Genomic DNA, 13,002 nt, shown 5'->3' with positions numbered 1-13,002 from the left:
AAGTAAATACTCTTCTCTCTGCTGGCTGTAAAGTCCTATCTCAAATGAGTTTGACAAACTTAATTCAGTTCCTCATGGGTATGACTGCATGGTACTACCCATAATTCAGCATAAACTGGCTCTCACACTCCAAAACACCATTAACTTGCATTTACATAGTGCCTTTAATGTAGTAAAACAACCCAAGGAAGAAATAATCAGACAAAAAATTGGCACTGAACCAAAGAAAGGGATATTAGCAAGAGGTGAGTAAAAACCTGATCAAAGAGGTAGGTTTTAAGAAGAGTATTAAAGAAGAGAGGGAGGTGGAGAAACAGAGACTTAGGGAGGGAATTCCACAGTGTAGAGCCTGGATGACTGAAGGCACTAATGGTGGGGTGAATGGAGTGGGGGTTGCACAAGAGGTCAAAGTTTGAAAAATGCAGAATTCTAGAACAGTTGTCGTCCTGGGGGAAGCACAGACATAGGGAAGGGTGAAGATATAAAGAGATTTAAACACATGAATAAGAATTTTAAATTTGAGATGTTGAGGGACTAGAGCCAAGTAGGTTAGCAAGGAGAGGGATGATGGGTGAATGGCACTTGGTGCAGGATAGGATACAGACAACAGAGTTTCAGATGAACATAAATTTACAGAGTATGAAGGATGGGAGGTCAGCCAAGAGAACATTGGAAGACTTGAGTCTGGAGGTGACCAAGGCATGGATCAGGGTTTTAGAAGGAAATGGGCTGAGATAGGAGCAGAGATGGGCAATGTTACAAAGGTGGAAGTAGGTGGTCTTTGTGATGGAATAGGATAGGATGTCAGGGATCAAATAGGATGCCGAAGTTGTGAACAGTCTAGTTCAGCCTGAGGCAGTTGCTGGGAAGGAGGATAGAATTGGTGGCGAGTGTATGGAGCTTGTAGTGGGGCCGAAAACAATGGTGGCAGTCTTCCTAATGTTTAACTGGAGGGGATTGGAGCTCATCATGACTGGACATCAGATAAGCAGTCTCTGTTGTCAACCTTAGCTCAGTGGTAGCACTCTCGGTTCTAAGTCAGAAGGTTGCAGGTTTGCATCCCATCTGATGTCTTAAATGGAGTAGAGGGGTTAAGAATAACCTCAGTGGCAGAAGCACAGAGGTGAATAGAAAGCCAAAGGCTAGACAATTAAAGTGTTTGAAAATGGTGAGGAATATAAGGAAGTGCTGGCCTTGTCTAAGGTAAAGACAAGGGGAACAGAGAGGCAAGGTCAAGGGGATGGCTATGAATATGGGTAGGAGAGTTTTAAATAGAGAGAGGAGAGAAGGGAAGTAAAATCAGAGTGGAGAAGACAAGTTGAGTTGAACATAGGAGCAGGAGTAGACCATACAGCCGCTTTAGCTTGTTCTACTATTTAATACAATCATGACTGATCTTCCACCTCAACAACACTATCCCCATATCCTTGCATTCCCTTAGTATCCAAAACCCGATCCCTTCATCCAAGTCATTGATATAGATTGTAAATAACTGAGACCCAAGCACTGATCTTTGAGGTACCCCAGTGGTTACAGCCTGCCAACCTGAAAATGATCGATTAATTCCTACTCTTTTATCGGTTTGTTAACCAAACCTCAATCCATACTAATACATTACCCCCAATCCTATGACCCCTAATTTTGTGTAATAACCTCTTGTGTGGCACCTCATTGAATATTTTTTGAAAATTCAAGTACACTACACTCACTGGTTCCCCCTTATCTACGCTGCTAGTTACAACCTCAAAAAATTATACTGATGTTCAAAGCAAGAGGAAGTGCCAGAGACCGTAGGGGAAGAGACCAAAGATCTTGTGACAAAAGCTTTACCGCCACCATGGTTTGGATGGGGAAGGTGGTGGAAAGTGTAGCCAAATAGGGAGGTATCAGCCGTGGGCAAAATGTCACACCTGTGAGCCAAGTTCTGCCAAAGCCATAATATCAATGCAATCATCTACAACAAGGTTGTGGATGGCAAGGCTCCTGTTCACAAGTGAACTGACATTTTGAAGGGAAAGGTGGAACGCAGCAGAAATTATTATAGAATAGAATCATAGAAAAGTTATGGCACAGAAGTAGGCCATTCAGCCCATCGTCTGTGCTGGCCGAAGAAACTAGCCGTCCAATTTAATCCCACCTTCTAGCACCTGGTCCGTAGCCTTGCGGGTTGATAGAGTCGAAGGAGCAGTGGTGAGTGGGATGAGTGGGTTAGGAAGGGCATTGCTGACAGTAGCCCCCAACAAGTGCACTGGGCAGGAGAATCAGTGAAAATGGAGAAAAGGGCTTTTGGGGTTACTGTTTCCAAGAAGGCAGTGATGTGCCTTGATGGACCAATCTGAGAATGCCAGGAGAGGCACAGAGGGCTTATCCAAGAGGGAATCAAGCCTGAGACAGTGGTTGAAAGCCAGAGAAATAGTGATGAGTTGGAGTAGAAATTGGTAAGGCAAATTACTCAAGAGGGGAGAAATAAAAGGTGGCATGACTTAGATGAGATGAAGGGAGAGGGGGTGAAGAGCCTAAGACGGCAGAAGAGAAGAGAACAAATAAAGGAAATAGAAATAATGAACTCACTTCCAGTGCAGCAGCTGAAATACGCACATGAATGGACACAAAGTGAATTCAGGTAAAATGGTCATGGCAAACCTCTGGAAACGTAGAATCATACAATCACAGAATGGCTACAGCACAGAAGGAGGCAATTCAACATGTCATGTCCTTATCTCTGCAAGAGCAACTCAGTCAGTCCCAGTCCCAGTCCCCCATCCTTTCCTCATAGCCTTGCAAATTTTCTCTCTTCTGGCACTTCTCCAATTCCCTTTCAAAAGTCCCGATTGTCTCTCCTACACCACACTCTCAGGCAATGCATTCTAGATGCTAACCACTCACTGCATTTAAAAGATTTTCCTCATGTTGCCTTTGGTTCTTTTGCCAATCACCTTAAATTGGTGTCCTCTGGTTCTTGACCTCTCTGCCCAATGGGAAGAGTTACACTCTATATATCCTGTCTAGACCCCTCGTGATTTTGAACAGTTCTATCAAATCTCCTCACAACCTTCTCATCTCTCAGGATAACAACCCCAGCTTTGCCAATCTAGCCCTCATCCCTGAAATTGTTCTTTCAAATCTTTTCTGGGCCCTCTCTAATGTCTTCACATCCTTCCTGAAGTACGTTGCCCAGATTTGGACACAATACTCCAGTTGAGGCCGAACAAGAGTTTTATAAAAGTCCATCATAACTTCCTTACTTTTGTACTCCATGCCTCTATTTATAAAGCCCAGGATCCTATATGCCTTTTTAACCACTTTCTGAACCTGGCCTGCCATCTTCAATGATTTGTGCACATATATCTCCAGGTCTCTTTGTTCCTGCATCCCCTTTAGACTTGTACCCTTTATTTGACATTGCCTCTCCTCGTTCATCCTATCAAAATGAATTACTTCACAATTCTCAGCATTAAAATTCATCTGCCACATGTCCACCCATTCCACCAGCCTGTCTATGTCCTCTTGAAGTTTATCACTAATCTGCTCACAGTTTACAATGCTTCCAAGTTATGTGTTATCTGTAAATGTTGAAATTGTACACTGCACACCCAAGTTTAGGTTGTTAAGTGGTGCAGTGGTTAGCACTGCAGCCTCACAGCTCCAGCGACCCGGGTTCAATTCTGGGTCCTGCCTGTGTGGAGTTTGCAAGTTCTCCCTGTGTCTGCGTGGGTTTTCTCCGGGTGCTCCGGTTTCCTCCCACAAGCCAAAAGACTTGCAGGTTGGTAGGTAAATTGGCCATTATAAATTGCCCCTAGTATAGGTAGGTGGTAGGGAAATATAGGGACAGGTGGGGATGTGGTAGGAATATGGGATTAGTATAGATGGGTGGTTGATGGTCGGCACAGACTTGGTGGGCCGAAGGGCCTGTTTCAGTGCTGTATCTCTTCAGACTACTAGAAAAGATCGGATGTCCACCAAAGCTACTAAGTATCATCACCTCATTCCATGACAATATGAAAGGCACAATTCAACATGGTGGCTCCTCATCAGAGCCCTTTCCTATCCTGAGTGGTGTGAAACAGGGCTGTGTTCTCGCACCCACACTTTTTGGGATTTTCTTCTCCCTGCTGCTTTCACATGCGTTCAAATCCTCTGAAGAAGGAATTTTCCTCCACACAAGATCAGGGGGCAGGTTGTTCAACCTTGCCCGTCTAAGAGCGAAGTCCAAAGTACGGAAAGTCCTCATCAGAGAACTCCTCTTTGCTGACGATGCTGCTTTAACATCTCACACTGAAGAATGCCTGCAGAGTCTCATCGACAGGTTTGCGTCTGCCTGCAATGAATTTGGCCTAACCATCAGCCTCAAGAAAACGAACATCATGGGGCAGGATGTCAGAAATGCTCCATCCATCAATATTGGCGACCACGCTCTGGAAGTGGTTCAAGAGTTCACCTACCTAGGCTCAACTATCACCAGTAACCTGTCTCTAGATGCAGAAATCAACAAGCGCATGGGTAAGGCTTCCACTGCTATGTTCAGACTGGCCAAGAGAGTGTGGGAAAATGGCGCACTGACACGGAACACAAAAGTCCGAGTGTATCAGGCCTGTGTCCTCAGTACCTTGCTCTACGGCAGCGAGGCCTGGACAACGTATGCCAGCCAAGAGCGACGTCTCAATTCATTCCATCTTCGCTGCCTTCGGAGAATACTTGGCATCAGGTGGCAGGACTATATCTCCAACACAGAAGTCCTTGAAGCGGCCAACATCCCCAGCTTATACACACTACTGAGTCAGCGGCGCTTGAGATGGCTTGGCCATGTGAGCCGCATGGAAGATGGCAGGATCCCCAAAGACACATTGTACAGCGAGCTCGCCACTGGTATCAGACCCACCGGCCGTCCATGTCTCCGTTATAAAGACGTCTGCAAACGCGACATGAAATCGTGTGACATTGATCACAAGTCGTGGGAGTCAGTTGCCAGCATTCGCCAGAGCTGGCGGGCAGCCATAAAGACAGGGCTAAATTGTGGCGAGTCGAAGAGACTTAGTAGTTGGCAGGAAAAAAGACAGAGGCGCAAGGGGAGAGCCAACTGTGCAACAGCCCCAACAAACAAATTTCTCTGCAGCACCTGTGGAAGAGCCTGTCACTCCAGAATTGGCCTTTATAGCCACTCCAGGCGCTGCTTCACAAACCACTGACCACCTCCAGGCGCGTATCCATTGTCTCTCGAGATAAGGAGGCCCAAAAGATCTCTAAACTAAAATCAAGAAAAGTAGTGGTCCTAGTACCGACCCCTGGGGAACCCCACTGTCTACCTTTCTCCAGTCCAAAAAACAGCTATTCACCACTACTCTCTGTCCTAATTGTAAACAGGGAAGGGAGCAGACAATATGAGGGTCAAAAGTTAAAGATCCTGTGATGGGATGAAGTTGACTTGTAGACAGGTTGGAGCCCAACCTTCACAACAATGTGCAGCTTTGGATACAGCTGTGGAGAGTGAGCAAGTCCAGGAGCTGTTTGGAAGACACTGTATCGCTGCTGGAGGTCGTCCAGTGGCAAGTGCAGAGTCGAAGAGGCATGCAGAGTCAATTCTGACTCAAAGGCGGATCCAAGAGTCCAATGGAGTGAGTACTGGTCTCAGTGATTTCTAATGCACACCAGTGGATCCAGTATTATAGCAGAGGAGTGAGGAGCAGTGAGAGTGAAGCCCAAACCCACTGAAACCCAGAGAGCCAGAGGACATTGAAAGGCACATAGGAACAGCAGTAAGACAGCCACTCAAGCATTTTCTGAAAGATGAGGGAATTTGTTCAAGGAAAATCGATAAGAAGCAATTCACATAGGGAGTGTGAATGAAACTTTACATCCGGCTGCGCCAGACCTGGCCCAGAATGTTCGATACTGGTTCTGGGTACCAAAACTGAAAAACATTCCATTTTTCCAGTATCAGATCTCTCATTTTGAGAAGCATAAAAACTCAAATTGTTTCAAATAAACTATTTATTGATATATGAATGTAAAATTATCATCTGATTGGCTGCTGAATGGTCCTTAATCTTCATTGCCCAGTACAAGCTCTGATTTCAACCTTGCTTGCATACACATCCTGCCTACGGCTGCGATAATGAGAGTCATGTTGCAATGTAGACCTTGGACTAAGCAGTCTTAGCTTTCTGTCCTGTAATTCAGCATAACCTGCTGAGCCATTCAAAACAGGTTTACTCATTTCAAGTTTAATTTAAAAAGGTGTGGTTTGGTTCAGTTGAATTCAAATTCAATACATCTCGTGAAAATGTTGCAAGCCTGATAAATATCTTCTTCATTCCTTCAGCTCAACTGCAGATTGAACCCTGGGCAAACTGCTTTCTTTAAGCAGTTCCACATCATATTAATAAAAACTCATTAAAGGCCTCAGCGAAACAGAATATGATTAAAACTTGTTCTAATCTTGATGCAATTGTGACATGCTGGGTGAGGGCTGAAATAGTATTGCAATTTATTGTGGAGCTATAAGCACAAGTAGAAGTTTACACCATTTTCAGTACATTTTATTTAACCTTCTACAGTTTTATACCCATAGGATACTGAGCAATTGTATTAAACATTATAAACTAAATGTCAGTCCCCACCTCCAATAAATATTAAGCATCTCAAGAGTCACCATTTTACTTTGGACAGATTCAAATGAGTTGACAAAGGGTGCAAGTGCACAGCTTGCTCAGAATTTGACAATGATTAGGCAATCTTGCTGAGAGGGTTCAAGGCTGGCTGGTTTGTGGAAATGGGAATGTCTTAATTGTGTAGTGAGAAATTTCCTTTTGGAGGTAGCATATAGGATGTTTTATGAGCTACAAGCTATATCTGACCTAGGGAGTATTTTATGTCATCTATCCTAAATTGTCCTTTTGTGGCTCAGTGTCAAATAGTTTTTTCTTGCTATTACTCTTACTCGGTCCCTTGGGATGTTTAGATGCACTATATAAGTGGAATTATTTGTTGCTGTTGACACTGGGTGCAAAATGTGGAGGTCTTCCATTTCCTGGAACAAACTTGACAAAACTTCGAAAAGTAAAAGAAATAGGAAAATATAAACAAATATGGCTCAGTTATTAGGAAATTATTTTTTTAAAAAGCTATTTCATCCTCTTTTCTCATTCCCAACACTCTCTGTAAAGCTACCCATTTGCTTTTAGGTATGTCAGACTGTGTAAGATCATTCAGTTCTATATTGATGCATTGGGGATTCTCCCGATCAGCTGCATTACCTTAAGTGGAACCCCGTTTAGAGGTTTATCTGTACACATACACAATTTCAGCACTCATATTAACTACAAGGATAAACATTTCAGCCTGCACAACACATTAATGCGTACTGAAATTGTGCTTGTTTTACCAGTGCTAAAAAGCATACTTGAATCTAACCTCTTCCTTTGCAAAAGCCTCTTTAGAAAAATACAATATTCTTACCATTTCCATTAAATCAAGTGGTGATTGCACAAAAACCATAAACCTCTGTAAGGAAACAATAGGATTAAAAAATGAGTTTGTTGACACACTGTAAACATAAAATAAAAAGAAAAGCAAAACAAGCCAACTCTAACATACCTTATCTTTGGGAAATTGAACTCTGTCATTTTTACAAGGAATTCTCCCCTTGTCCCAGTTTGTGACATTGTTGAAATTGGTGTCAGGAATCCATTGTCTGTACAAGGCAGCCGAAACATCTTTTAACAAAAATATTATGAGGTAATTGAAATAAACTTATAGGAACCAAGAAGCCAAGAGAAGCAGGCAGTTAGGTTCACTCACCAGGTAATGTCAGGGCAGGTGTATATAACAGTTCACACATGGTGTGTGAATAGAATTTACAAACATCACGAAGGCAAGATGAAGGAGACCATCTGGTCCATTGAGTTCATCCTTGCACAGGGAAGAAAATTCCCTCCCTCACAGCATTTTCCCTCCAGTACACTACCTGGAAGACCAGTCCAGGTATTCATCATTTTTTTTTGCATGACGAATTTCTTCCCAAGATGAATCCTGAACTTGCCTTTTTTAACCAAGTTGTGCCCATGTCCCTTGTCCTGCTGTCATGAGTTAACAGAATAGTGTTAAACAACTTCTATTCAATTTTGTAAGCAAGAATTTGTGCAGTTGTTTTCCATAAAACATTTGTTCCCCGTAACTTCAGGAAAAGAGCTGCAGAAACCTATGAGAAACAGTGTAATCAATGAGATGAAAATTGTATGGCTTGTATAATGGCAGGCAATTTGTTCCATCAGGTTACTGCCCAGATGGTGAAGTTGAAAATTACCCATAGAGTGCCCACACTAGAAACGGTGGTGGAAACAGCATCCACAATTGCTTTTCAAAGGAAAGTGGATAATCTTTTTAAAATCAAAAGATGTTGGAGAAGGGCAGGACAGAAACTAAGTGGAAGGCTCTTTCAGAGACCCAACACAGGCTCAACGGGCAAAATGTCCTTCAACTATGCTGTATAATTCTATGATTTAATTGCAGTTCAGAAATCTCCAGCAGCTCCAGCATCAAATACTGGCACACTCCACTCAGTTTGACTTTACAACCCAATATTACTCTCCTAACTAATGCTAATACCTTCTTTAGCTTTAGCCAGTTAGGTGGCAGCCTTAGATCAGTGGTAGCACCCTCATCTCTGAGTCTGAAGGTCAGGGGTTCAAGGTCTATTCCAGAGTCATGAGTACGCAATCTTGACTGACTCTTTGGTGCAGTACTGAAACAATTTTCAAGTTTTGCCTAGTATACCCACTGCTTAAAACATATGTGAATATTAACAGTTATCTGGAAGTCGATGTGTACTATATCATAAGAACATAAAAACATAGGAACAGGAGTAGGCCCTCGAGCCTTTTCTGCCATTGTTCGCTCATGGCTGATCTGTGACCTAACTCCATATACCTGCCTTTGCCACTTAATGCTTAATATCTTTTGGTTAACAAAACTCTGTCAATCACAGATTTATAATCAACAATTGACCTTTCATCATTTGTGGAAGAGAGTTCCAAATCTCTACTTTTGCGTGTAGAAATGCTACCTAACTTCATTCCTGAAAGGCCTGGCCCTAAGCTTTAGGCTACATCCCCTAGTCCTAGACTACCCAACCAGCAAAAATAGTTTCTATCTACCTTATCAGTTCCCTTTACACCTTGAAAACTTTGATCAAATCAACCTTTGACCTTCTAAACTCCAGCAAATACAGCCCTAGTTTGTGGAATATCTCCTTGTAATTTAATCCTTGGAGTCCAGATATTATCCTGGTAAATCTATGCTGCCCTCCCTCCAAGGCCTGGAAATCTTTTCTAAGGTGTGGTGACCAGAACTGAATACATTACTCCAGGTGTGGTCTGACTAGGGCTTTGTATAACTGTGGCATAACTTTGTCACCCTCGTAATATAGTCCTCAAAGGCAGCCTTTTATTAGCATTTTTGATTAGTTTCAGTACCCGTCTATGACATTTTAATGATCTATACATATGGACTCCCAGGTGTCTTTGGACCTACACTATTTCTAGCTTAACACCATTTAGAAAGTACTCTGACCTAGCTGTTTTAGGTCCAAAATGGATGACCTCACATTTACCTATATTGGAATCCATTTGCCACAGTTTTGCGCATTCACTTAATCCATTAATATCTCTTTGTAATTGTATGCTTCCATCTACACTGCTTATAGTGCCGCCTATCTTTGTGTCATGGATGGATATGTGGCTCTGTATCCCTTTGTCTGAGTCATTCATAAATATGGTGAATATTTGAGACCCCAACACAGATCCCTGTGTACACCACTAGTCACATAAGGCTTTCCAACATCCACTCGGGATGTCAAAAGAGTCAAACTTTTTTGTCGGGTTGTATCTGCCCCTCCAGAAACCAAATCGGCTGCCATTTAGTAGGTTATTTTTGTGCAAGCTTTGTTATAATTGATTCCATTATTTTGTCAATTACTGATGTGAAGTCAATGGTTTTATAGTTACCCACATTTATTTTATTATCTTTCTTATAAATAGTTACATAAAGCACAAGTGACTGATGTTGTCCATGAGTAGAATTGCGCCTGTGATATTGGCAAAGTGCTTTTTTCTATTGCTCGTTCTGCTGGCTAACTCCGGCACATATGGGGCGGCACAGATTGTAAAATAATAATAAACTTCCATTGTTTATATATTCCTGAGCTGCAAATTCTCCCCAATAACCAGTGAACGTAATTTTAGGACGGCACATACAATCATTGTATTGGCTTTGTTTCACTGCACCAAGGAAAAGATACCAGCCAGCTTTTCTAAGAGAATTCCCATCTGGTATAACTGGAAAACCCCCAACTTTCCAAATAAAGGAAGCTTTGCAATGAAAATTTTTTTTCTTTCTTCTCATTCCAATGTACAATTCAGCTATTTCCTTCTGTCCTAACAATGCAAATATTGAAGTTACTTCATCTAGCTCAATACTCACGGAAAAACAAGCCGAAGGAGATGAAGTGTGCTGACCTCATGTTGCTAAACCCAGCGAGAACAGTTTCCTCAGCTGTTATGCAATCTTTGTTTGTACTTTACAGTAAACTTTGAACAACCTGTGTGGAAATGTCATGTGAAGAAGTGAATTGCAGTACAGTAGTTAAACAGTAATGAAGTATAGTGCATGGTAACAAAAACAGAAAATGCTGGAAATGGCATGCAGGTTAGACAGCATCTGTGGAGAGGGAAACAGAGTTAACATTTCAGGTTGATGACCTTTCATCAGAATACCAGGTGTTCACTAGCAATAGCAAGCACTTCCAGGTCATAGGCAAATGTAATGTTCCCTCAGCTCTACAGCAACTTCAGAAGTTTACCTTTTATTGCATCAATGTGATATTATTCCATTTCCCAGACTGGACATCCTGTGGCATCTCGGAGAAAGATTCCCAATTTAGTAGCCAATTGGTCTTGTGTTGAGGCTTCTGACCACTTGGAACTGGATTGAGACTGTGCAAACTCATTTAACATAGCATCATGATAGCCAGCAGAGAGATAAGATTTGCATCCCATCAGTCGAGGTTGGATTCAAAACTACATCTTGAGAGATGAAAGGCCAGTCATAGAATAGAATCCTAGAATCACTCCAGCACAGAAAAAGGTCATTCAATCCATTGTGCCTGTGCTGGCCCTCCTAAGGAGGAATTCATGTACTGCCATTCCCTCGCCCTCTTCCCACAGTCCTGCAAGTTCCTCCTCTTTGAATATTTAGAAAATGTAGAAAAATTTACGGCACAGAAGGAGGCCACTCTACCCATTGTGTTTGCACCAACCGAAAAACGAATCACCCAGCCTAATCCCATTTTCCAGCAGTTGGTCCGTATTCCTGGAGGTTACACAACTTCAGGTGCATATCCAGACACCTTTTAAATGTGTTGAGCGTTTCTGCCTCTACCACCTTTTTACAGGCTATGAGTTCCAGACCCCTACCACCCTCAGGGTGAAAAAGGTTTTCCTCATCTCCCCTCTAATCCTTCTACCTATCACTTTAAATCGATGCAGCTATTCAGCTACTGAATCAGGAAATCGCAAACCTATATGCACTGCAGTTCTAAAACCTTTAATATGGGCAATAAATGCTGGCCTTGCCAGTGATGTTCACATCCCATGAATAAATGTAAACAAATATTTGAAGCAGGCAGGCATTTGATACACACTTTTTGATTCCTCCTATATTTAGTGCCCACTGTAGCATAAGGGTCTGAAAGGGTTTATGTTTGAGCCACTCCCACTGTAGTGGCGGTGATGATGTAATAGTCACATGGTAATATACTTGGAAGAAACAAGAAGCATCGTAAGAGGTGCTAGCAAGATATGCTTAAGGAGGTTGTATATAGTTATGTATATATAGCTGTATATATGTATATATATATATATATATATATATAGCTGGCGGGCAGCCATAAAGACGGGGCTAAAGTGTGGCGAGTCGAAGAGACTTAGTAGTTGGCATGAAAAAAAAGACAGAGGCGCAAGGGGAGAGCCAACTGTGTAACAGCCCCGACAAACAAATTTCTCTGCAGCACCTGTGGAAGAGCCTGTCACTCTAGAATTGGCCTTTATAGCCACTCCAGGTGCTGCTTCACAAACCACTGACCACCTCCAGGCACTTATCCATTGTCTCTCGAGATAAGGAGGCCAAAGAAGAAGAAGAAGAAGAATATAGTTATGTAAATACAATAAACGAGTTATTGTTTAGACCTACCCAGACTTGAGCTCTGTAGATATAGCTTGACCTAGCATCTTAAACGCTATCAACAATATACAATATGGTGAACACACCCATAGAACACTGAAAGATAGGAAGGATGTGATTGCACTGGAGAGTGTGCAGAGGAGATTCACCAAAATGTTGCCTGGACTGGAGCATTTCAGCTATGAAGAGAAACTGGATAAACTGGGGTTGTTTTCCTTAGAGCAGAGAAGACTGAGGGGGGACATGATTGAGGTATACAAAATTACAAGGGGCATAGATAGGGTAGATAGGAAGAAACTTTTTTCCTTAGTGGAGGTGTCAATAACCAGGGGGCATAGATTTAAGGTAAGGGGCAGGAGGTTTAGAGGGGACTCGAGGAAAAAAAATTTCATCCAGAGGGTGGTTGGAATCTTTGCAGACAGAAAGAACATGTACACATTGCGCCTGTTTCAGCTGAACAGAATAAGTGACAGCCATTTGCTGGTTCATACCTCAGACAATGTCTTGACCAATCAGAGTCAAGATGCCTGGTTTAAATTTCAAACAAAGCTTGGCAGTTAACTGTCAGGCACTGTAAACTGGTATATTCTCCATGGCAATGCCTCTACCAATCAGAGCTCACTTGCCAACGAATCAGCACTCTCAGTTGTTGTTTTCCCTTATATTGGTTATTCCTGCATATTGTCCTGATAAGTGCAAAATGAAAAGCTTCGACAACATGTCTCTATTTTCAGCAATTCTCTGTAGGCAAAGCTTAAGCTAGCATCT

The 13,002-nt window shown here is 42.3% G+C and overlaps 1 protein-coding gene across 4 annotated transcripts in view; it reads right to left on the bottom strand.

Moving 5' to 3' along the window:
- amn (amnion associated transmembrane protein) overlaps positions 1 to 10,663 on the bottom strand; it is a 41,470-nt gene extending 30,807 nt beyond the window's left edge. Inside the window, exons 1-3 of one of the 4 annotated variants that reach the window (XM_068038301.1) lie at positions 10,477 to 10,663; positions 7,594 to 7,712; positions 7,456 to 7,500 (exon numbers count right to left, since the gene is read on the bottom strand). In XM_068038301.1, coding sequence (XP_067894402.1) covers positions 7,456 to 7,500; positions 7,594 to 7,712; positions 10,477 to 10,516 — 204 coding nt within the window. In that variant the 5' untranslated portion in view covers positions 10,517 to 10,663. The remainder of the gene's footprint in view (positions 1 to 7,455; positions 7,501 to 7,593; positions 7,713 to 10,476) is intronic. The other 3 variants (XM_068038298.1, XM_068038299.1, XM_068038300.1) reach the window with 3 other exon arrangements.
- Positions 10,664 to 13,002: the final 2,339 nt, after the last annotated feature.

The sequence above is a fragment of the Heterodontus francisci genome, chromosome 9, assembly GCF_036365525.1.
Source record: "Heterodontus francisci isolate sHetFra1 chromosome 9, sHetFra1.hap1, whole genome shotgun sequence".
Lineage (NCBI taxonomy): Eukaryota > Metazoa > Chordata > Chondrichthyes > Heterodontiformes > Heterodontidae > Heterodontus > Heterodontus francisci.
The sequence above is the reverse complement of the archived record's forward strand: the minus strand, read 5'-3'. Positions and strand labels throughout refer to the sequence as shown.